General features: G+C 36.9%; 1 protein-coding gene across 1 annotated transcript; it reads left to right on the top strand.

The window, feature by feature from the left end:
* The first annotated feature begins 20,872 nt into the window (after positions 1 to 20,872).
* LOC137815525 (uncharacterized) lies at positions 20,873 to 21,619 on the top strand. The gene has a single exon (XM_068618641.1). It carries the CDS (start codon positions 20,873 to 20,875, stop codon positions 21,617 to 21,619), a length of 747 nt encoding a protein of 248 aa, XP_068474742.1.
* The last annotated feature ends 2,631 nt before the right edge of the window (positions 21,620 to 24,250 follow it).

The following is a 24,250-nucleotide window of genomic DNA, read 5'->3' on the forward strand; positions in this document are numbered from 1 at the left end:
AGGTTTTCTTGTCAAATTGCCATGGCCTCCCTAATAAGATATGGCAAGCTTCCATAGGCACTACATCACATAAAACTTTGTCTTTGTAGTTCCCTATGGAAAACTTGATTTCCACTTGCTTGTCTACATGTAGTTCCCCATTTTCATTAAGCCATTGAAGTTTGTAAGGTTTTGGGTGAGGAACTACTTGTAGCTTAAGCTTTTCAACCATCCTAGCACTACAACAATTACAACTAGATCCACTATCCACAATGAGAGAACATATATTTTCTAAAACATTGCATCTTGTATGAAAGATGTTCTCCCTTTGTGTTTCCATGGATGTGCTAGGGTGATTGTTGAGGGTTCTCCTAATCATAAGCAATTCTCCCTCTAGTGGAGCTACCCTCTCATCCTCTCCCCCTTCCTCTTTCTCACTAGGCTCATCCTCGCCACTAGTGTACTCGTCTACACCTTTTAAAAACAAAGTCCTTTGGTTTGGACATTGTGCTTGCACATGCCCCCTACCATAGCACTTAAAACACTTGACATCTCTAGCTCGGATGGGTGGGGTTGAGGTTTCTTTGGTGAAGGGCTTGGTAGGCTCTTTTGGTTTTTCCTTGGATGTACTACCCTCCCTTCTAAACTCTTTCTTGGGATAAAAGCTAGAATAGGGGCTCACCTTTTGACTTGAGGTTTTGCGCAAGTTTTGTTGCTCAACTTTAATGCAAAGTTGAACCAAATCATTCAAGTCTTGATAAGGTAAGAGCTCTACTCTATCTCTTATCTCAAGTGATAGGCCACTAAGGAACCTAGCAATGGTGGTTTCCTCTTCCTCTCTAATAGAGGCTCTCATCATATAGAGCTCCATCTTTTGTCTATACTCCTCTACGCTCATATTTCTTTGTTGGAGTCTTTGGAGCTTGTCCATCAACTCCCTATGGTAGTAAGAGGGTATATGTCGACGTCTTAGGGCTCCCCTAAGGTCATTCCAATATGTAATGGAAGGTTCCCTATGAAGACGTCTATCTCTTTCAAGAGAGGTCCACCAATACATGGCATTCCCTTGGAAACTAAGGGTGGCTAAGGGTACTTTTCGTTCCTCACTTACCCTATGGCAAGCAAAAAGTTGCTCTACCTTCATCTCCCAATCTAGATATACTTCTACATTTTCCTTTCCATGGAAATGAGGTAGGTCTACTCTTGTTTCCCTTGGCACCTCTTGTTCCCTTTGCCTAGTTCTTCTAGGGGGTGGTTGGTAATAATCATTGATTCTACGGCTTCCCTCCCCTAGAGATTCAATACTTTGAGAATGGGATGCATGAGTTTTTTTTGATTTTTGTGATTTTTGTGACTTCTCTTCTTGAGCTTTAGCCAACTCATTGATTTTGTTCTCATTCTCCAATTGTCTAAAAGAGATCAATTGTACCGCTTGGGATACTTCTTTTAAAAGAGTTTTCAAAGATTTTACTTCACTTTCTATAGACTTTGGAGAGTGAGAGGAAGAAGACATGGCTAAAACTTTGTGTATATAGGTGTTTTACTTGGAGAAAGTTTAGGAAAGTTAGAGAAGGGAGTTTTCCAGGTAAGGGAGGTGAGTCACAATGGACTACTTAAGTACCAAGCCTTTTCCTTGCCAAAAACTTTTCCTCCAATGACTTCACACAAAATTTTCTCTTAGTAGAACACTTAGAACACAAGAAGTTGAGAAATCAAAAAGCAAGAAAACTATGTAAGCTAGATATGCAGCAAAACTAGTCGGTATAGCACAAAGTTAAACAAAGCTAAACATGCAAAAATTTTCTACCGAAACAAAGAAAAACAAGTTTAAACAAGCACAAATTACTAAGCAAAATTTAATATGCTATTCGAACCTAGGTGAGGCTTCTTGGACACTTTGAGCCCTTGAAGACACACTCACCGTCTAAAACGTAATTTAAAAGAGGTAATTAACAAAAACCAAGTTGTAAAGGAGATAAGAAAACCCCCTTTGTTGTTCCTCTTTTTGGTTAGTGCACTTTCTTTGTTGTCTTGATTGTTGATCTTCTAGGTGTTTGTAGTGTTTGTTTCAAGAAGCTTGTTTCGGCCTTAGCTTGACTCCTCCTTAGAAAGTTGGCTTTAATTCTCCAATTTCCAGCACCTATTCACAAGGGCTTAACCTTAAACCAAGTCAATTTCCATGCACATAAGCACCAAGAGAGAATTAAATTCCAGCACCCACAAAAGAGAGATCAAGAAACAAAAGCAAGAAACAAATTTAATTGAAAGAAAACAGTACCACCAAAAGGATTTATAATATGACAACTTAGAAAGAGATTCAAGGAATTAAAGCAAACAATTAAAGGTACTCAATAAAAGTTGGCACACAAAAGGAATTCCTAAAGAAAAGCACTAGATTAGATGACCAAATAAAAAAACAGCACCACTGGAAAATGTTGTGGGCCAGAAAACGTGATTGTTCCCCGATTTATGCTGAGCTGTAATTGTAAGATTTGTTTCTGAAATTTGGATACAAGAAAATTCAGGATCTTAGCTAAATTTTGGCTTTGGAATCACCTAAAACGCATGCACCATTTTTTTTTAATAATTTTTGCAAATTTGGTGTGCAGTTAGGCCAGCTGGAACGCTCAAGATTCGCACTCTGATTTTGTGAGATTTATCATTTTTTTTCTGTTGCTTCTTTTGACCTCATTCTTTTTTTGTCTTTTCTATAACACCTTAAACTTGCATTTTCCAGAAATTCAGAATTTTCCTATGGGTGGAAAAAATTTTGTAAACAAAACAGCCCAGAACAGAGAGGTGTTACAGGGGAAATCTGGAAAACTGGAAGAAAACAGCAAGATAACCAAAATTAACACAATGGAAAAGTGAGAATGGAAATTGTGTATGAACTAAGACACAATTATGAACTCAAACTAAAAATAAAAAGCACCAAAGGATCAAAATAACAGCAGATTAAAGCAATATAAAGAGACCCAAAACAAGAAACAATCAAGCCAAAAAATAGGACTACTAAGAATTGATGACAATATGGATGAACATGACTTGACAAAACATGTATAGATTCAGAAAATTAAAGACTCAAAGCATAATATGAAGCAAAATAATGAAAGCAATAAAGACTCAAAGCCTAAAACAAAATAGCAACACAAAGGTGTATGGAATCCTATCACAAATTGCACAAGAACTTGTTCAAGATCAAATGAACAAGAGTGCTTGGGTTGGATCTTCCACAAAGCACACCAAGAACAAATTAAAATATAAAAACAGCAAGACATGTAAGGAATTGAAATGACAAAGATGAAATAAAGAAGAACTGAAATTAAAAAGACAAGCTACTCATCTTGAAGAACCAAAAGCTCTGATACCAAATGATGGCATTTCATGTGTTCTTCTTGAATCAAAGTAGTAAAAGTGATGCGGAAGCAATGGGTGAGTGAAACAAAGCCCTCCTAGGAGTTGTGATGGCTTTGAAGGTGCATGATGAGTATGGGTTAGAGAGGTTCGGCCAGCTCTATGGAGAAAGGTGAAAGGAGTGAAGTTTATAGCCTAGATTTCTAGGAGAAGTAAAGCTAGTGCACAAAATGGGCAGCATAACAATACTCAATTAAACTTGAAAAATACAATGAGATAGCCTTCCTATTTATAGGCCTTCTTGGACGTAAAAGGTAAGCTACTTTCTAATGAAAAGAAAACAAAAATTAAATGTAAAACCTAAGCCATGTGCCATGTGCAATGACCGGCCACACTAACCTAGTTTCTAGAATGTTTCCATCAAAAATGCTTCCTACACTATCCTATCTACTAAGTACCCCCAATGGGCCTTTATGCAAACATATACAAAGCCTTCTCTCTTCCATCCGTGGCCTCATTTGCTTGTGTTTGAATATGTTTGGCCATTGATCTTGTAAGGGGTCCTAGACGGTCTAGCTCCATGGATAGCCTCCCTCCTTCACGGCCTAGACGCTCACCGTGGTCTTGGTCTTGGTCTAGACGCTCTCCTTGGCTTGTGCCTTGGCTTCCTTGGGTAGGTGTGCTTGGCCCTCCTCCATCAGTCTTGCTTGAAGTTGTTGGTGTTACCTCAATGGGGTTGACCTTCTAATACAAACCACCTTGACAAGCAGATGACTAAGGACACCACATACTCTTCACGGCCAGGTCAGTCATCTCAACATACAAGACAAGGCCCCACCAAACCTCAGAAAAACCTCAGCAAAGGGAAAACCGAAAATGAACTAGAATATCGATTGTTCTTCCTTCTAGTCTTTTTACAAGACTAGTTTAAGTGAATAAATAGGACTCACTTTGGGGGTTCAAATAGAAGAATAAGCTAGATTATGGTATACTTAGTATAAATTGGGTTGTACCAAAACCCACCTTAACTTAGCATCTAGAAACACACCCATGTGCTTAACTTTGACCTAGATTCTAAAAGAATACCCCATGTGTTCACATTTGACCTAGTTTCTAGAAGCTTGTAGTCATTTACACCTCTACCCTTCCTCTCTTCCTCTCTAGGGCACTCATTTCTATAAATAGGGTGCCTCCCCTCTTGTAAATAACCTTGAATTCTGAATAGAAAAGAAACTCTGTCAAAGTGTTTAGTGAGTCTTGAATACTCTCAAATTGGGTCTTATCTTGAGTGTAATGCACTTCAAGTGGTGGTTCTTCACCACTCATTTTGGAGTCTCCCACCACTCCAAGTGGCATGACCACACCTCCATCATCTATAAGCTTCTCTTGCTCTTTCTCTATACCCTTTCCTTTTTGCACCATTGTTTCCTTTCCATTTCATGTCCTTTTAATGTTTTTTTCCATCCGGTCATCTTTTTCCATTTCTATCTTATATTATCTTAAATTCTGCATCTCATCATCATCACCATATAATTGTGTTTTCTCTTTGCTCTTTAGAAGAGAACCTTCACACTTACTTATTCGTGTCTAATGAAAATCTTCTTTGAGCTTATCACCATAATTGCTAAATAAAAAAAATCATAAACACAAGTGCAACTCCTAATATGTGCAATTCTAAAATCAACTCACATCACCTTCAGTGTTGCATCTATGTTACTCGCATCAGAATGTTAACATAACTTTGTATGGGCCTTTGAGAAATTTAGAGGTTTATTTTTTAGAGTTGATTCATACCCAAAGGTTGTGGTTAGTGATGGAGATATTGTTCTAATGAATGCAATAAATGTTGTGTTTTCCGAAGCTGCTCATTTGTTATGTCGTTTCCACATTGATAAAAATGTTAAAGCAAAATGTAAAATGATTGTTCATCCAAAAGAGGCATGCGATCAAGTGATGAAATCTTGGGGAGCTATTGTCAATTATCATAATGTAGAGTCCTATGTGTTGAAGATGGTTGCTGCCTCTTCAAGACATGTGTTTGATGAAGCCATTTGTGTACATTTCATGTATAGTTGTATTTGCTTTAAGAATGTCTTAGGTATAGTTTAGAGGTTGTTTAAGAGTAGACTTTTTGCTAGGTAACTCACCTCTTAACCCCTGACCATGTCATAAGAGCGAGCATAAATTTTCTGAAACTGTTTTTCACATGTTTTGCAAAAACACCTTTACCACATAAAAATAAATCTGTTCTTTTCTAAATAAACAGATTCTTTTTTAAACTGATGCATTGACTAAGGCTTTTGAAAATCAGGTTTTGTGCATCAAGTATTTTGACTAAGTCTTCACTCTTTCAAAACGGCTGTGTTTCAATAGTTAAGTCTTTTCTGTTATCGTTTTGAAAAATAAATTTGTTCATCTGTAAATTAACAGATTCTTTTTTAAACTGATGCATTGACTAAGGCTTTTGAAAATCAGGTTTTGTGCATCAAGTATTTTGACTAAGTCTTCACTCTTTCAAAACGACTGTGTTTCAATAGTTAAGTCTTTTCTGTTATCGTTTTGAAAAATAAATTTGTTCATCTGTAAATGAATAGATTCTTTTTAGTCTTGTGCCATGTTTATCTTAAACGATTTTTTCATTTTGTCCCTACACCAGAATGGTTGACTGAGTCTCCTTCACATAACAAATTCTCTAACTGCTTTTGAAAATAAATCTGTTCTTTTTATTTTCAATCTTTTCTTTTCATAACAGCTTTAACTGTTTTTTGAAAATCTGTTATAAGTTGTTTTTCTATAAAAAGAAAACGTGTTCCTGCGTTTAGATAAGAATCACGCAATTGAGAAAACAAGTTTTACATCAGAGAATTAGCATATGTTCTTGAAAGATTTCAAAAATCAAAAGTGTGTTTGTTCTTGTTTGGTTCTAAAGCTTGGTGAGAGGTGCTGCTACTGTTTGAGCAATCTGTTCTACTGGTTTAAGGCAGATTTCTGCATCCTCTATCAGGTGTATTCGTTTCATTTTTGTTTTCTTGTAAAAGGGTGATTGTAAACTCTTTTTGATAGGGTTTCTTGAAGAGTGTGTGTGTTGAAATAGTGTTTTTCAGCAAGTGTGTCAAGTTTCTTGTAGGGTTCAAGAATAGTGGCTGTGTAAGTGTGTTGGGTACATTTTGTTTAGTGGATTTCACCTTGGATTAGGTGAGACTGGATGTAGCTCATTTGAGTGAACCAGTATAACTGTTGTGTGTTCATTTCTCTTCATCCTTGCACTCGAATTCTTGCTTATCTGCTAATATGCCAGAAATTGAATCTGTTCAATTAAAAATAAATCTTTTCTTTCTGGGCTTGTTCATACAGTTATTATTTTCTGGAAAATCAGTTTAGTTCTGTGAAGAAGATATATGATCTGTTAAATACAACTGGAACAGGTTGATTGTGATAGGTTACCCAATTGATTGTCAAGCTAATAATTGAACCTTAATCACTTGCTTAAAAATTGAAGGTTACTGGTTTTTTTGTTCATTGTTTTTCTCTCTAATATCAGTGTGTGTGGCTTGCAAACTAATCTGTATAATCTCAAGAATAACTTGATTGATATAAACGTTTTCAAACATAAACAGTGTCAAAATAAATCTGTTCATTGCCAAATAAATCGATTTATTTTCTGTGTACTGTGATAAAATTTGATTCTGCGCAAAACTTTTAAAAGGTCAATTCACCCCCCTCTTGAACTTTGACACTATTGAACCCAACACTATGAACATCGTGTGGTGGCATTTAATGTTGTTTGTTCACCATGGCCTATATTTACTGAATAGGTGATTAGTACCTGGTTAAATCCATACAAAGAAAAGTTTGTTAAGGCTTGGACGGATAAGGTAATGCACTTAGGCAACACGACAAGTAATAGGGTTGAGTCTGCACATTAGATTCTAAAAAGGATCCTTGAGACGTCAATGGGGGACTTATGCTTTTGTTGGATTCCGTGAACAAGATGATCATCTTGCAACAATGTAATTAAATTTTCATTTGAAAAGAGTTTGCAGGTGGTGGCTCATGTCCTTAATGTGACAAGATATAAGAAATTGCTTGCCTTTGTATCGAAATATGCTTTGCAGAATATTGCAGAAGAGAGTGATCGAGTTGAATATGTTGGTTTAGATAGATCTCGTTGTCGGTGCACCATTAGATCTACTCATGGGCTTCCTTGTGCTTGTGAATTGGATACCTTTGGTGTAGGTAGTATACCATTGCAGTTAGTGCATTTCATATGGACATAATTAAGCCTTTTAGATATTTCAATTCGTGATACTTCAGCAAAGTTGTCTATCCAACAATAGTGGATTGTGTTGAACAAGGGTGATCATGTGCTTTGAAGAAACCAAATCCAAGGTGTTTGATGAAAGGCTGGTGTTGCTGCTGTGATCCACTCCTTTGTTGAATCTAAAACTGATGTGATTTAAAACCTTTTTGAAATCATGTGTTTTTTCAACTAAGTGAAAACAACTTGTTGTTTTGTCGAATCAACCGGTTGTTTTGCTCTTAGGAGTTTTGAAAAGGTTGAAAATTGTTTTGGTTTGGTTGACTTAACAATCAAGCTAAAACAATTGGTTGTTTCGTGGTTTCAACCGATTGTTTCTTTGAAAATCCTAACATAATTCTGTTTTGAATGGTGAATATGTTTTAAATGTTTTCTAACTGAATACACTCCTTCATTAAAAGCTTTGACCAATCTTTGGAAAATATAAATGGTTTGTTTATGTTTTCAAAAAAAAAAAAACAGCTTAGAGAAATTCAGTTTGACAGATTTGATTCTAAGATTTCAAGATTCACACCAAGCTTTGGATTTTCAAGAGAGAGTGGAATAGGATTACAATTGTATTCAATTCAGATTGTACTGTGATCAGGTGTAATCCTTTCTAAACCTATTGTATTTATGGTGTTGTGTTGCCAAGGAGTATTGTGTGTTCTTGAGGTGTTCAAGATCAATACTCTTGGTGTGGTTTGCCAAAGGTAGTGTGTTTCTTGAAGGGTTCAAGGTCACTACTTTGGTGGTTTGTGTTTTGTAATCTGGTTTGATTGCTTAATGGATTACCCAGTGGTTTTCTGGGGACTGGATGTAGCTCTTGGCTTAAGAGTGAACCAGTATAAACTGTTTGTGTATTTCTCTCTTACTTTGAACTCATTTAAATTTTGTTTTAAGCTTAACTGATATAAACAACCGATTGTTTTTCTGTGTATTGCTGAATAATTGCTTAAGTTCTTGGCTAACTTGATTCCTGTTCTAGATTTATACAAAGAATTTCGTTAAACCTGAAAAAGTTATCAAAAACCCTCTTAAACAATTCACCCCCCCCCCCCCTCTCTCGTTTAAGGCCATATATTCTAACAATTGACATCAAGAGCTTGGTACTTGAAAAATATTTAAGTTTGTAGTTATTATGTCCATTAGGCGACATTTGTAGTTATTAGTGGTAATAGAATTGATACTTGAATATGTAAACATACATTGTGACTATTATATATGTGAAAGAAGAAATTCACTAATTTCATAACCAAAGTGTTCCTTCATCAAATTCACAAAAAACGTAAACAAAATGTTCCTTCATCAAATTACAAAACACAACAACAACTAAAATGATCATCATCTTCATCTATGGACATACATAGACATATCCTTGGTGGCTGATTGGGCTAGAATCAAAGTTTTTTGTATGCCTTCTCACATAAACCCTCGATGACATGATTATCGTCTACAATCAACAACAAGGTGGATGCAATTTTTCTACAGAGACCTTACAATCATACAAAAACTTATCTTCATTACCCCTCAACATGTATTATTTAAATAAACAAGTAATATGTTATTAGCACTTTGGGATGCTTAAAGTCAGTATCATTCGCCTCCTGACGTCGTTCATCAGGGGCAATCACCGGAGGTCGATTATCCTTGATAGAGATCAAATAAGAGAGGATTTTACTAATGGAGGAAGAGGTCATTCACCCAAACATTTGAAGTTCTTCCTTCTAGTCTTCTAAAAAATTAAAGAAGAATTTAAATAAAGAGAGGACCAAGCCTAAAACCAAAAGAAGACTACAAGCTTTTAAGAATGAGCTTCAATTAATATCTCTCTTTATAGTTTCTTTTGTATAAATTTGTAAATAATATAGAATAGTGTTTAGGTAGGTGCTAAATACCTCTTGTGTAAAGCATCTTTAGATATTAGCTTTAGAAAATTCTAGAAGATATCCCTTCCTCTTTCACTTTAGGTGGTAGAAGTGGGAGAGTTACAATGGAACTTTAGTTAGCTTCTTTTGTAAGCCTCTTGTACTTACATGACCGGTCCTTCTCCTATATAAGGAGGGTTTGAGTCCTTCTGAATACAGATTTGATATTTTGAGTAAAGAAATTCTCCCAAATTGGTGAGTGATTGCGAGACTTGTGTCTTCTCTTCTTCTAGTCTCATCTTGAGTGCATCTTGGAACCTCAAGGGGCGGCATCTACACTCATCTTGGAGCCTTACATCCTTCAAGTGGCGTGTTCATCTCCAAGAACTCCAACCACATAAGTTCCCTATTTCATTTCATCTTCTTCATCCATTTTCCCTTCATTCCAAATTACCCATTTTTGTTCTACTTGTTTGTTTTCACTTTCAATCGGTGCAATCTCTTCCTTATGATGTCCTCTTTCATTTGCTGCACTTATATTCAATTTTAATCGGTGCAAATTGGTTGTTCTTGCTATTTTTGTCATGTCCTCCATAGGTATAATTGCTATATGTTGTGTTCTTGAGTTTCTATCCATGGGTTTGTTGTTCAAAATGAGTTTCTATGTGAGTTTGGCTTGGTTACTTGTGTTTTGGTGAGTTCTTGAATGTTAAGAACATTGATCCAATTCTTAAAAAGTGCCTAATCATATTCCAACTCAAGTTGAATCCATAACATGTCCTCAGAATATCCCTATCATGTTATTGGAATCATATCAATCCTCATCCATATGAATGATATATGAATGTAATATAGACCAAAACCACTCCATATACGCAGGCACACAGGCTCCAACATCAGCTGCTAAGGTGATATCCTGTACGAGATTATCATTAAAATCTAACCATCGTTAGTTGATCTCAGATGTGGAGGGATCACCATCATCATCTGTGCAACTACGATCCACTATTTTCCGGTACATGTGTCCTCATAAACCTCTCTTAACTAGCTTAGACGCACATGCTCACTTTGAAAATGACGAATCTTAGCAGTTGTTAGATCTACGCAAAGTAAATCAACCAACAAATTGGTCGTCACAATTGCATCTAAGCTCAAATTCAACACATCATCCAATGTGATGGTCAACTCACCAACAGACAGATGAAATGAATTTGTCTCTTTGTGCCACCTCTCTACAAACGCACACAACAATCCTTTGTCTACCGTCTCATAGCTTGCCCCAACAAGCCCAGTTAAACTTGACAATTCAACTATAGGTAGTATCCGGGGATGAGGAGCACCCATCTTATTCATTTTTCGACCATGAGATACCAATTTTAACTCCCCTCGATTGTAATTTAACCAAGCAAAATCATATAAAATTAACAATCAACAAGTACCATATTTACTTGCCACATCATTCCATAATTGCATGGCCACATGGTCTTCATAACCTTTCAACAGTTACCCATCCACTGGACCACTGGACCTCCATGATAACCTTCTTCTTCATAGACTTCCACAATGAGAGATGAATTAGTTAAACATTTCATAAACTATTAATATTTCGCAAATTTGAACTTGGCTTATAAGATGCAACATTATATCCACTTTGCATTTTGTGTTTGTAATGTGTATGATGGAGGAGGGCCAAGCACATCTCACCATGAAAGCCAAGACCCAAAGCTAGACCATGATGAGCGTCTAGACCCAAGGAAGGAGCGTCTAGGACGTGAAGAGGGGAGGCTACACATGGAGCGTCTAAGGGGAGACCTAGACCGTCTAGGCCCAATTACAAGATCAATGGCTAAGCACATTCATGCCCAATTAAATGAAGCCACGGATGGAAGAGAGAAAGCCTTGTACATGTTACATGGAGACCCATTAGGGGTGCTTAGTAATTAGAGTAGTGTAGAAAGCATATTTGAGTGAACTTTCTAGAAACTCTTGGTTTTGGCCGGTCATGAGCACATGTGCCATGTGCTTGGTGATTTGCATTTCATTTGGCTTTCATTTCGTTAGCTATTAGCTTAGTTTCCACGGCCATGTAGCTTATAAATAGGAAGGCCTACACCTTGTATTTGCAAGTTTATTGTCAGTAAAGTTATGCTGCCATTTTGTACCAAGCTTTGCTTCTCCCTAGAACTCTAGGCTCTAAACTTCACATCCTTCACCTTTCCTTGGGCTGGCCGAACCTCCCTATGATCATACCTATCATGCACCTTCAAGATCAACACCACTCTTAGGAGGATCTTGCTCACACACCTTCATAGCTTCCGCACCCTTTTCTTACATGATTCAAGAAGACCTTCATGAAAATTGCCATCATTTGGTATCATGAGCTTGGGTTCTTCCAGATGAGTTGCTTTTGGTCTTTTCATTTCTAGATCTTCTTTATTTCATGTTGTTTATCTTATTTCCATAATTGTCTTGCTGTTTTTTTGCATTTTATTTTGTTTTGGTGTGCTTTATGGAAGATCCAACCGAAGCACTTTTGTTCAATTGATCTTGAACAAGTTCTTGTGCAAATTGTGATAGGATTCCATACACCTTTGAGTTTTTATTTTCTTTTAGGCTTTTGAGTCTTTATTGCTTTCTTATTTGGTTCACATTATGCTTTTGAGTCTTTAATTTCTGAATCTTATATGTTTTGTCAAGTCATGTTCATCCACAATGTCAACAATTCTTAGTAGTCCTTTATTTGGCTTGATTGTTTCTTGATTTTGGGTATCTTTAATTGCTTTGAATCTGCTGTTCTTTGATCTTTTGGTGCCTTTTTAATTTTAGTTTGAGTTCATATTGTGTTTAGATCCTACACAATTCTATTTCACAAATTCCATTGTGTTTAAATTTTGGTATCTTGCTGTTTTTGTTTCCAGTTTCCAGAATCCCCTGTTTCAAATTTTCTGTGCTGGCTGTTTTGTTCCAGAAAAATATTTCCACTCATAGGAAAATTTTGATTCTCTGGAATTTGCAAGTTTGAAGTGTTATAGAAAGGACAAAAAAAGAATTAGTCCAAAAGAATCAACAGAAAAAAAATGATAAATCTTTTAAAATCAGTGTGCAAATCTGAGGCGCTACAGCTGGCGTAACTGAACACCAAAATTGCAAAATTTATTAAAACAAATTGGTGCATGCGTTTTGAGTGATTCCAAAGCCAGATTTTAGCTAAGATTTTGAATATCTTTCATATCAAATTTAAGAATCATATCTTAAAAACACAACTCAGCATAAATTGGGGAAAAACACGTTTCTGGCCCACAACATTTTCCAGTGGTGCTGTTTTTTTATTTGGTCATCTAATTCTAGTGCCATTCTTAGGAATTCTTTTGTGTGCCTACCTTTATTTGAGTACCTTTTATTTGCTTGCTTAATATTTCTTGGACCTCTTTCTAGTTGTCATAATCTAACTCCTTTTGGTGGTACTGTTTTATTCAATTAAATTGTTTCTTGCTTTTGTTCTTTGACCTCTAATTTGGTGCTGGAATTTATTCTCCCTTGGTGCTTAATTGAATGGAAACTTGACTTGGGTAAGGTCTAGTCTTTTGATAGGTGCTGGAATTGGAGAATTAAAAACCTTCATTCTAAGGGGAAACAAAGCCAAGGCCGAAACAAGCATTCTTGAAAAACACTACAAACACTTGGAGGGTCAACAAGCAAAGACAACAAGGAGTGCATTTAGCAAAAAGAGGATCAACAAAGGGAGCTTTTCTTAATTTCCTTACAACTTAATTTGTGTTAATTACCTCTTAATTGACTCACCTCCCTTACCTGGAAAACTACCTTCTTTGACTTTCCTAAATTTCCTCAAGGTAAAACACTTATATACACAAAAACTTTAGCCATGTCTTCTACTCCTCACTCTCCAAAGTCTATTGAAAGTGAAGTCAAATCTATAAAATCTCTTTTAAAAGAAGTTTCACAAGCTGTACAAATGATTTCCTTTAGACAATTGGAGAATGAGAATAAAATCAATGAATTGGCTAAAGCCCAAGAGGAAAAATCCCAAAATTCACAAAAATAAAAAAAAACTCATACTCATGCATCTAGGAGTAATGAGTCTCTAGGGGAGGGAAGCCTTAGAATTAATGACTACTACCAACCACCCCCTAGAAGGAATAGGCAAAGGGAGCAAGAGGTGCCAAGGGAAACTAGAGTAGACCTACCTCATTTTCATGGAAAGGAAAATGTAGAAATCTATCTAGATTGGGAGATGAAGGTACAACAACTCTTTGCTTGCCATAGGGTAAGTGAGGAACGTAAAGTACCCTTAGCCGCCCTTAGCTTCCAAGGGAACGCCATGTATTGGTGGACCTCTCTCGAAAGAGAAAGGCGTCTTCATAGGGAACCTCCCATTACATATTGGAATGACCTTAGGGGAGCCCTAAGACGTCGACACATACCTTCCTACTACCATAGGGAGTTGATGGACAAGCTCCAAAGAATCCAACAAAAAAACATGAGTGTGGAGAGTATAGACAAAAAATGGAGCTCTACATGATGAGAGCCTCCATTAGAGAAGAGGAGGATACCACAATAGCTAGGTTCCTTAGTGGCCTATCACTTGAGATAAGAGATAGAGTGGAGCTCTTACCTTACCAAGACTTGAATGATTTGGTTCAACTTTGCATTAAAGTTTAGCAACAAAATTTACGCAAAACGTCAAGTCAAAAGGTGAGCCCTTACTCTAACTTTTATCCCAAGAAAGAGTTTAGAAGGGAGGGTAGTACATCAAAAGAAAAACCAAAAGAACCTACCAAACCTTTTACCAAAGAAACCTCCACCCCACCCATCCGAGCTAGAGATGTCAAGTGTTTCAAGTGCTATGGTAGAGGGCATGTGCAAGCACAATGTCCAAACCAAAGGACTTTGTTTCTCAAGGGTGTAGATGAGTACACTAATGGCGAGGATGAGCCTAGTGAGAGAGAGGAGGGGGGAGAGGATGAGAGGGTAGCTCCACTAGAGGGAGAATTACTTATGATTAGGAGAACCCTCAACAATCACCCTAGCACATCCATTGAAACACAAAGAGAGAACATATTTCATAGAAGATGCAATGTTTTAGAAAACATATGCTCTCTCATTGTGGATAGTGGATCTAGTTGCAATTGTTGTAGTGCTAGGATGGTGGAGAAGCTTAAGCTACAAGTAGTTCCTCACCCAAAACCTTATAAACTTCAATGGCTTAATGAAAATGGGGAACTACATGTAGACAAGCAAGTGGAAATCAAGTTTTCCATAGGGAACTACAAAGATAAGGTTTTATGTGATGTAGTACCTATGGAAGCTTGTCATATCTTATTAGGGAGACCATGGCAATTTGATAAGAAAACCTTGCATGATGGTCTCACTAACGAGATTTCCTTCACCCACAAGTATAAAAAGTTTGTACTTAGTCCTTTACCACATTCTCAAGTGGTAAAAGACCAAATACAAATGAAGCAAAAGAGGGATGAGGAAAACAAACAAAAAAAGAGCGCTAGAAAAAGAGAAAATCCTTAGGGATAGAAAGGCGTGGGAGAAGAGTGTTCCTTCCCACAAGGTTGGTCAACAAGAAAAGCCTCTTGAAAACGTTTTTTAAAATTTGCTTCTTGTTGAACAACCAAGCCTTATCTTTTGTAAAGGAGCACTTACATGCACTGCCACAAGTAGTGAACTTATGAATTTACCTCCTCACATAGAAAACCTTTTAAGTGAATTTGAAGATATATTCTCTAGTGAGGGTCCCATTGGGCTTCCTCCCTTTAGAGGTATAGAACATCAAATTGACTTCATTCCGGGGGCAAGCCTACCAAATAGGCCCGCTTATAGAACCAACCCCGAGGAAACAAAGGAGATAGAATCACAAGTTCAAGACTTGTTGGAGAAGGGTTGGGTTCAAAAGAGCCTAAGCCCTTGTGCTGTACCTGTCTTGTTGGTGCCCAAAAGGATGGAAAATGGCGCATGTGTTGTGATTGTCGAGCAATCAACAACATCACCATCAAGTATAGGCATCCAATCCCAAGGCTTGACGATATGCTTGATGAATTGCATAGGTCAACTCTATTCTCCAAAATTGACCTTAAAAGTGAATATCACCAAATTCGAATCAAGGAGGGTGATGAGTGGAAAACCGCTTTTAAGACCAAATTTGGATTCTATGAGTGGTTGGTGATGCCCTTTGGGCTTACTAATGCCCCAAGTACATTCATGAGGCTTATGAATCACACCTTGAGAGATTGTATAGGTAAATATGTAGTAGTTTATTTTGATGATATCTTAGTATATAGTAAAACCCTAGAAGACCATCTAAGTCACCTTAGGGAAGTTCTTCTAGTGCTTAGGAAAAATAGTCTTTTTGCAAATAGGGATAAGTGTACCTTTTGTGTAGATAGTGTAGTTTTCTTAGGCTTCATAGTAAATAAGAAGGGGGTGCATGTAGATCCCGAGAAAATCAAAGCCATCCGCGAGTGGCCCACTCCACAAAATGTAAGTGATGTAAGAAGTTTTCATGGGTTAGCTAGCTTCTATAGAAGGTTTGTGCCTAATTTTTCTAGTCTAGCTTCTCCTTTGAATAAACTTGTTAAAAAAGATGTTGCATTTTGTTGGAATGAAAAGCATGAGCAAGCCTTCCAAAGGCTAAAAGATCAACTCACCAATGCACTAATTCTATCTCTCCCAAATTTTTCCAAAACTTTTGAGATAGAGTGTGATGCATCGGGGGTAGGCATAGGTGCGGTTTTGTTGCAAGGTGGACACCCCATTGCTTATTTTAGTGAAAAACTCCATGGTGCCACCCTCAACTACCCCACCTATGACAAAGAGCTCTATGCTCTTGTGAGAGCCCTAAAGACTTGGGAACACTATCTTGTGTCCAAAGAATTTGTCATCCATAGTGATCACGAGTCATTAAAATATTTAAAGGGCCAACACAAGCTCAACAAGAGACATGCTAAATGGATGGAATTTCTTGAACAATTTCCTTATGTAATCAAATACAAGAAAGGAAGCACCAATATAGTGGCCGATGCTCTTTCAAGACGGCATACACTCTTTTAAAAATTGGGTGCCCAAATTCTTGGATTTGACCACATAAGAGAGCTTTACCAAGAAGATCAAGAACTCTCATCCATCTATGCCCAATGTCTACATAGAGCGCAAGGAGGTTACTATGTGTCCGAGGGATATCTTTTTAAAGAGGGAAAACTTTGCATTCCCCAAGGAACACATAGGAAACTCCTTGTCAAAGAATCACATGAGGGGGGATTCATGGGCCATTTTGGAGTTGATAAGACTCTAGATCTTTTAAAAGCAAAATTTTGTTGGCCACACATGAGGAAAGATGTCCAAAGACATTGTTCTAGATGCATCTCATGTTTAAAAGCAAAGTCTAGAACAATGCCTCATGGACTCTACACCCCTTTGCCGATTGCAAATGCTCCTTGGGAAGACATTAGCATGGATTTCATTTTAGGACTTCCTAGGACTGCAAGAGGCCATGACTCTATCTTTGTGGTAGTGCACCGTTTTAGCAAAATGTCCCATTTTATTCCATGCCACAAGGTAGATGATGCTAAAAATATTTCTAGACTCTTCTTTAGAGAAGTGGTGAGACTTCACGGTCTCCCTAGAAGTATAGTATCCGATAGAGATCCCAAGTTTATCAGCCACTTTTGGAAAACTCTTTGGGGCAAACTTGGAACAAGACTACAATTTTCAACTTCTTGTCATCCTCAAACGGATGGTCAAACCGAAGTAGTCAATAGATCTCTTGGGACTATGCTTAGGGCTATCATGAAGGGCAACCATAAATCTTGGGATGAATATCTTCCCCACATTGAATTTGCTTACAATAGGGTAGTTCACACAACTACTAATGCTTCTCCTTTTGAAGTAGTATATGGTTTTAATCCTCTCACACCCATGGATTTGATACCTCTTCCTAATCCACAAGATTTTGTGCATAAGGAAGGAGTAATCAAGGCCGACTTTGTAAAAAAAATGCATGAGAAGATTAAACTCCAAATACAACAACAAAATGAGAAGTACACAAAATACAACAATAAAGGGAAGAAAGAAATAATTTTTGAGGAAGGAGACTTAGTTTGGCTTCACCTTCGCAAAGATAGATTTCCAACTCAAAGGAAGTCCAAACTAAGTCCCCGAGGTGATGGACCCTTTCAAGTCCTCAAGCGAGTCAATAACAATGCATATAAATTGGACCTACCTCTTGAATATGGAGTTCATGACACTTTTAATGTAATTAATCTTTGTCCATTTGTAGGTACCAATGACGATGACGAGCTGGATTTGAGGACAAATCCTTTCCAAGGGGGAGGGGATGATGGAGGAGGGCCAAGCACATCTCACCATGAAAGCCAAGACCCAAAGCTAGACCATGATGAGCATCTAGACCCAAGGAAGGAGCGTCTAGGACGTGAAGAGGGGAGGCTACACATGGAGCGTCTAGGGGGAGACCTAGACCGTCTAGGCCCAATTACAAGATCAATGGCTAAGCACATTCATGCCCAATTAAATGAAGCCACGGATGGAAGAGAGAAAGCCTTGTACATGTTACATGGAGGCCCATTAGGGGTGCTTAGTAATTAGAGTAGTGTAGAAAGCATATTTGAGTGAACTTTCTAGAAACTCTTGGTTTTGGCCGGTCATGAGCACATGTGCCATGTGCTTGGTGATTTGCATTTCATTTGGCTTTCATTTCATTAGCTATTAGCTTAGTTTCCACGACCATGTAGCTTATAAATAGGAAGGCCTACACCTTGTATTTGCAAGTTTATTGTGAGTAAAGTTATGCTGCCATTTTGTGCCAAGCTTTGCTTCTCCCTAGAACTCTAGGCTCTAAACTTCACATCCTTCCCCTTTCCTTGGGCTGGCCGAACCTCCCTATGATCATACCTATCATGCACCTTCAAAATCAACACCACTCTTAGGAGGATCTTGCTCACACACCTTCATAGCTTTTGCACCCTTTTCTTACATGATTCAAGAAGACCTTCATGAAAATTGCCATCAGTGTGAATGTAACACAATTAAGTTTATGCAAAATATAAAATGAGAAGGTGGATGATACAACTCAATTAGCCAAGCAGATGACAAAGGACACAAGATACAATTCACACTGTGATTAGTCATCTCAGCATTCAAGACAAGGCCCCATCAAATATCGAAGGACCTCACTAGAAGAAGAACTGGACATAGACCAGAGAATCATATGTTCTTCCTTCTGGTCTTCTTAGAAGACAAAAATGTTTGTAAATAAATTGGGCTCACTTTAGAGGTCCAAATAGAAGAATAAACTAGAGTAAGGTGTGCTTAGTAATTTGAGTACGGTGTGCTTAGTAATTTGGGCTTGTGCCAAGCCCACCTTTCATGACAAGTGTTTCTAGGTTTAGGGTTTCATTAACCTACGTTCTAGAAGGCTTATCACAAATGACACCTTACTCCTCTATCTTGTTCTTCAAGACACTCTCTCCTATAAATAAAGTGTCTTGCCTCATGTATTTACACATTGAATTTGATATAGTAAACAAACTCTGCAAGAGTGATTTTGTGAGACTTGTGAACTCTAAAATTTGGGTCTTACCTTGGTGGGTAACATCTCAAGTGGCGGCTCTTTGCACCACTCATCTTGGATCTTTTTATTTTTCTTTACACCAACCTTTCCATTCCATATATGTATTTTTCTAATCTTTAATTTTTTTTTTCTTTGCTCTTCTTCTTTACTTGTTCCTTGTCTTAATTTCCACACCTTGCATCATCATTGTCAAGATATAATTGTCTTTTTTCATTGTTTTTCTGAAGTGCACCTTCACACTTACTTAACCACTTTATTAAGTTCGTGTCCAGTGGGAATCTTCCTAGGATTCTCACCATAATTGATAATCCAAAAATCATAAAAAAAAGTGAAACCCATAAAATGTGAAAAATCCTAAAGTCAACTCACATCGTGTGGTATTCAGAGCATGGTTATTTTGTGCTTAATTGCTTTTGAGTTGATTTCTGCCTTTAAAATTGTAGCACATTTTAATTCTTGCTTTTATCTTCAAGCAATTTCAATTCCGCCTTTAAATTCTTTGTCATTTACAATTTCGTTTTTTATTCATTAAGCAATTTAAATTCTACTTTTGAATTATTTGTTTCATTTTTTTCTTTCCTTACTTTTTGCTTGAGTCTTTTGTTCTTAGTATTCTAGGAGTCTTTTATCCATTCTACTTATTTTAACTTTAATTGTGAAGAACTAAAAGCAATTAGAATTTGTTTAAGTGGTAGTTGATTTAGTTATAAACAAAGAATTCAAGTGATCTTATGAATTGAATCCCAATAATTTGCAAAAAATTGAAAGTGAATTAAATAAGTGCATGCCAACAATGTTGATATTTTGAATCCATAAAAAAGAGGAAAAAAATAATTTGGAGTGCAATTCACATTTCAAGTTTTAAGTGCAAAAGAGAATTCTTTTTATGTGGCAAATTGTGTTCATATTTTGCTTTTACAATTTCAAAAAAATCAAAAACTTCATAGTTAAAAGTTTAAGTAAGTTTCTTTGAGTTTTCAAAAGTGCTTTTCTTGTTTGTCTTATCTTAAGTTTTGTCGTCATCTTAATTCCAAATTGGTTTAGCTTTCTTTCTTTTAACTTTTTTTTCTTGTCTTCAAATATTTCTTAAGTTTTGTTGGGAGTTCTTTGGTGAGCAAGTGATAAGAGCTTTGATATCTTTCACTTGAAGTGTTGCTACCAAGTGTAGACCTTTTGGAGTGCAAATGTTTCTTGAGTGAATTAATCCTCCCCTCCTCCTCCATTTACTAAATAGCCGAGTGATACAAGTGACACCAACCACCAAAGACTTCTTTTCCTTTTGTAGAATTACCTAGCTTTAGCAGGGAAAGTGACCCCAATTTGTATTTAGGATGGGAAGCTAAAGTAGAACAAATCTTTAATGTGTATGAGGTCGAAGAGGACCAAAACTTAAGTTAGCTTCCTTGGAGTTTTTAGACTATGCCATGCAATGGTGGCATCAAGTTGTAATGAACATTAGTTTGAACAAGATGTCAACCGTGGTCTCTTGGTATGATTTAAACGAATGCATGTGTGCGCGGTTTGTTCCTCCTCATTATAGGAAGGAACTCTTGTTGAAGCTCATATGGCTTCATCAAAGACCTATGAGTGTAGATGAATACTTCAAAGATTTAGAAGTAATTTTGACAAAGATGAAGTTAATAAACAAGTCCTCAAAACATTTTCCATTAGAAAATATAAAGATGAAGTTCTCACAACTCTCATGGAGGCAATGACCGTAGGAGGCCCCATCATCATGAAGAAAGGCGCCAACATGTGGCTATGCCTTATTTACCTTGTGTAAAGTTGCCTAGTTTTAGTGGTGAGGGTGATCCTAATGTGTACTTAGGGTGGGAAGCCAAGGTTGAGCAAATATTTGATGTAAATGGGGTTTTAGATGATCAAAGGGTTAGACTAGCATCCTTAGAATTCTTAGACTATGCCATGCAATGGTGGCATCAAACTCTCGTGGACATTGGGCTAAACAAGAGACCGCCCGTGGTCTCTTGGAACGATTTAAAAGCTTGTATGCACGATAGATTTGTTCCTCCACACTTTAGGAAAGACCTATTGTTGAAACTCCAAAGGTTTCATCGAGGCACGCTAAGTGTGGATGATTATTTTAAAGAACTCGACACGCTTTTAATTAAAGTTAATATGAATGAGAGCGAAGATGCTAAGATGGCTAGATTTGTTAGTGGTCTTAGAAGGGACATTCAAGATGTGGTAGAGCTTCAAGAATACTCTTCTCTACAAACTTTAGTTCACCTTGCTACCAAAATTGAAAATCAAATTGCAAGGAAAAATGCTTTCAAAAATTCTTCTAAAGATAGCTACTACCACTCTCCTTCGAAAAGAAAAAATACATCTTTTTCAAAGTTTCCTTCTAAAGACACTCCTTTCAAACCTAGAGAATCTAAGCCTTCTACTTCCACTTCTGCGCATAAATCACCAACTAAATCGTCTAGTAAGAAATGTTTTAAATGCTTAGGCTATGGACATATTGCTTCTAATTGCCCTTCTAAATGAAATATGTATATGCATGATGGGGTAGTGGTTAGTGAACCTGAGTCCGAAAACTCTAGACATTCCTCACCTTCTAGATCCCCAAGTGAGCAAGAGAGTGAAAGTCCACATGAAGGTGACCTATTAGTAGTAAGACGAATGCTTGGTCAAATTTTGAAACCCTTTGATGAAAGTCAAAGAGAAAATATCTTTTATTCAAGATGTCTTATTAATGATAGGCTATGCTCTTTGATTGTGGATGGGGGGAGTTGTGCTAATGTGGCAAGCACAAGAGTGGTAAACAAGCTTGGATTGTCTACCATCTTTCATGCCAAGCCCTACAAATTACAATGGTTAAGTGAGGTAGGTGAGATTATTCTTAACAAGTAAGTCCTCATTGCATTTTCTATTGGTAAATATAAAGATGAGGTCTTGTGTGATGTTATCCCAATGGAAGCCACACATATTCTTTTAGGTAGGCCAAGGCAATTTGATAGAAAAAAATTTCATGATGGCTTTACCAACAAAATTTCTTTTCACTTCCATGGACACAAGGTCATACTTAAGTCTCTCTCTCCAAAGGAAGTCCATGAGGACCAAGTTAAAATGAGAGAAAAGAGAGAAAAAGAACATGATACAAAAAGTTCAAAGAGAAGCCTTCTCATATCCACACAACAAGTCAAAAAGGTAATAGTTGTTCAAAAGCCTATATTTTTAGCTATTCCTATAATTATTGATTGTGAGTTGGCTAAAGATAGTCCTACGTGTTTGGATAACTTGGTAAAGGAATATGAAGATGTGTTTCAAGATCCTCCTAAAGGCTCACCACCTCTAAGAGGGATTGAACATCAAATAGACTTCATGCCCGTGGTTTCTTTACCAAATCGTCCAGCATATAGGACCAATCCCAAAGAAACTAAAAGAGAAAATGAAAAAGCAAATGAAGTACATGATAAACCGAGTCTTAATACCTTCTCAACTAAATCACTTTTGTTGACTCGCGCTACGCCTACAAGGTATCCTTCTTCTTTGTCTTTTTCATTACCCAAGGTTCCTACTTATACACCATATTGGATAAAGAATGTTAAGGATGATTTTTTCATACCTTCTAGTTTTCCAAATAATATCATTTCTAAACAATCTTTTTCAACATGGGCTATGTATAGGACATATTTTTCTGAACTCCCAACGTTTCAAAGTGATAAGTCAAGTTTGCCTATTTCTTCTTGTATTCTCTTATCCAATTGCAAACTGACTTTGTGTTATGCAGGAGTACTGAATTCGTGGACGAATTCTCTCCAACTTGGGGAGTATGATGAGAATCAAAAAGATGTTGTTAATAGGAAGAATGGACAAGGGGCAAATCATTTAAAGTTCTTCTTATTAGTCTTTTCAAAAGATGAGGCCCAAGCCCAAAGTCCAAGCCCAAGAAGCCCAAGGCCAAGCATTAAATAAAAGAGCATCATTTGATTTAATTTTGTATAGTTGTAGGAGGTGTGAATATTAAATAAAAAGTGTGAATAGTTAGGGGTGTAGACGCATTTTAGGAGATGCTGAAAATAGGAAGTGGATCACACTTACTTCATGACTAGGTGGCACCAATTTGCATTTGAATTTAGAGGGAACTTTGAGTTTCATTTGTGTTTCATTTCAGCCCTCTTCTATTATAAATAGAGAGGTTGGGCTCTTGTAAATTTAGATTTGGATAATTGATATAGAGAAACTCTACTCATTTTGAGAGAGCCCTTTGTGAGATTTTGATCTCCTTAGCATAGTCTCATCTTGTGAGCTTTTGGAGAGCTTCAAGTGGCGGCTTCCTTCACTCATCATGGAACTCCATTACCAAGTGGCATGATCATTCTCCTAATCCATTCCAGTCGGACTTCAACCATCTAAGTTCCATTCCTTTTCATCTCCTTTGTTGTTTTCATTCAGTAGTTTCAGCTTTTATGTCTTGTTCATCAATTTGTACCGTTTAGTTTGGTTCTTGTGTTGTTCTTTAGTTTCTAATCGGTTCATTGTGTTCTTTGGATGATTTTAATCGGTAGATACGTTTCCTCTTTCAATTTTGTCCAGTTTTAGTTAATTACATATTTCAATTGTGTTTCTATTTGTGTTCTTGATTTGTTCTTGATTTGTTCTTGCTTTCCTTTCAATTCCGCCAAGTGTTTGTGAAAAGGACATGGCACTCATTGTTCAATGAGTTTGGCTTCTCTCTTGGATGGCATTATCCTCCATTGAGATGACCTTAAGCCTCATTAAAGTGTTGTTTCTTGTTAAATGTCTATCCAGCTCATATCATGTTGTGTCTATGGAAGCCACACATGTGCTTTTGGGAAGGCCTTGGCAATATGATAGAAAGATTTTACATGATGGTCATACTAACAAAATTTCTTTCAACTTCCAAGGACACAAGATTATGTTAAAACCTCTCTCTCCAAAAGAGGTTCATGAGGATCAAATAAAAACGAAAACAAAAAGAGAAAATGAAAAAGATAAAGAAAGAAAAGATAAAATGGGTAATAATACCTCACCTCATACTGCAAAAAAAAAAATCATGTTGACCCATACAGAAATGCAAATTGCACCTCCAAGGAGTTCTTCTTCCTTATATTTTTCATTACCTAATAAATCTAAACACTTGACATCTTGGAC

Source organism: Phaseolus vulgaris, chromosome 1 (assembly GCF_000499845.2).
Source record: "Phaseolus vulgaris cultivar G19833 chromosome 1, P. vulgaris v2.0, whole genome shotgun sequence".
Lineage (NCBI taxonomy): Eukaryota > Viridiplantae > Streptophyta > Magnoliopsida > Fabales > Fabaceae > Phaseolus > Phaseolus vulgaris.

Bases quoted from the DNA above. Each gene is read 5' to 3' on its own strand.
- LOC137815525 (XM_068618641.1), top strand. From the start codon at position 20,873: ATGCCTTATTTACCTTGTGTAAAGTTGCCTAGTTTTAGTGGTGAGGGT.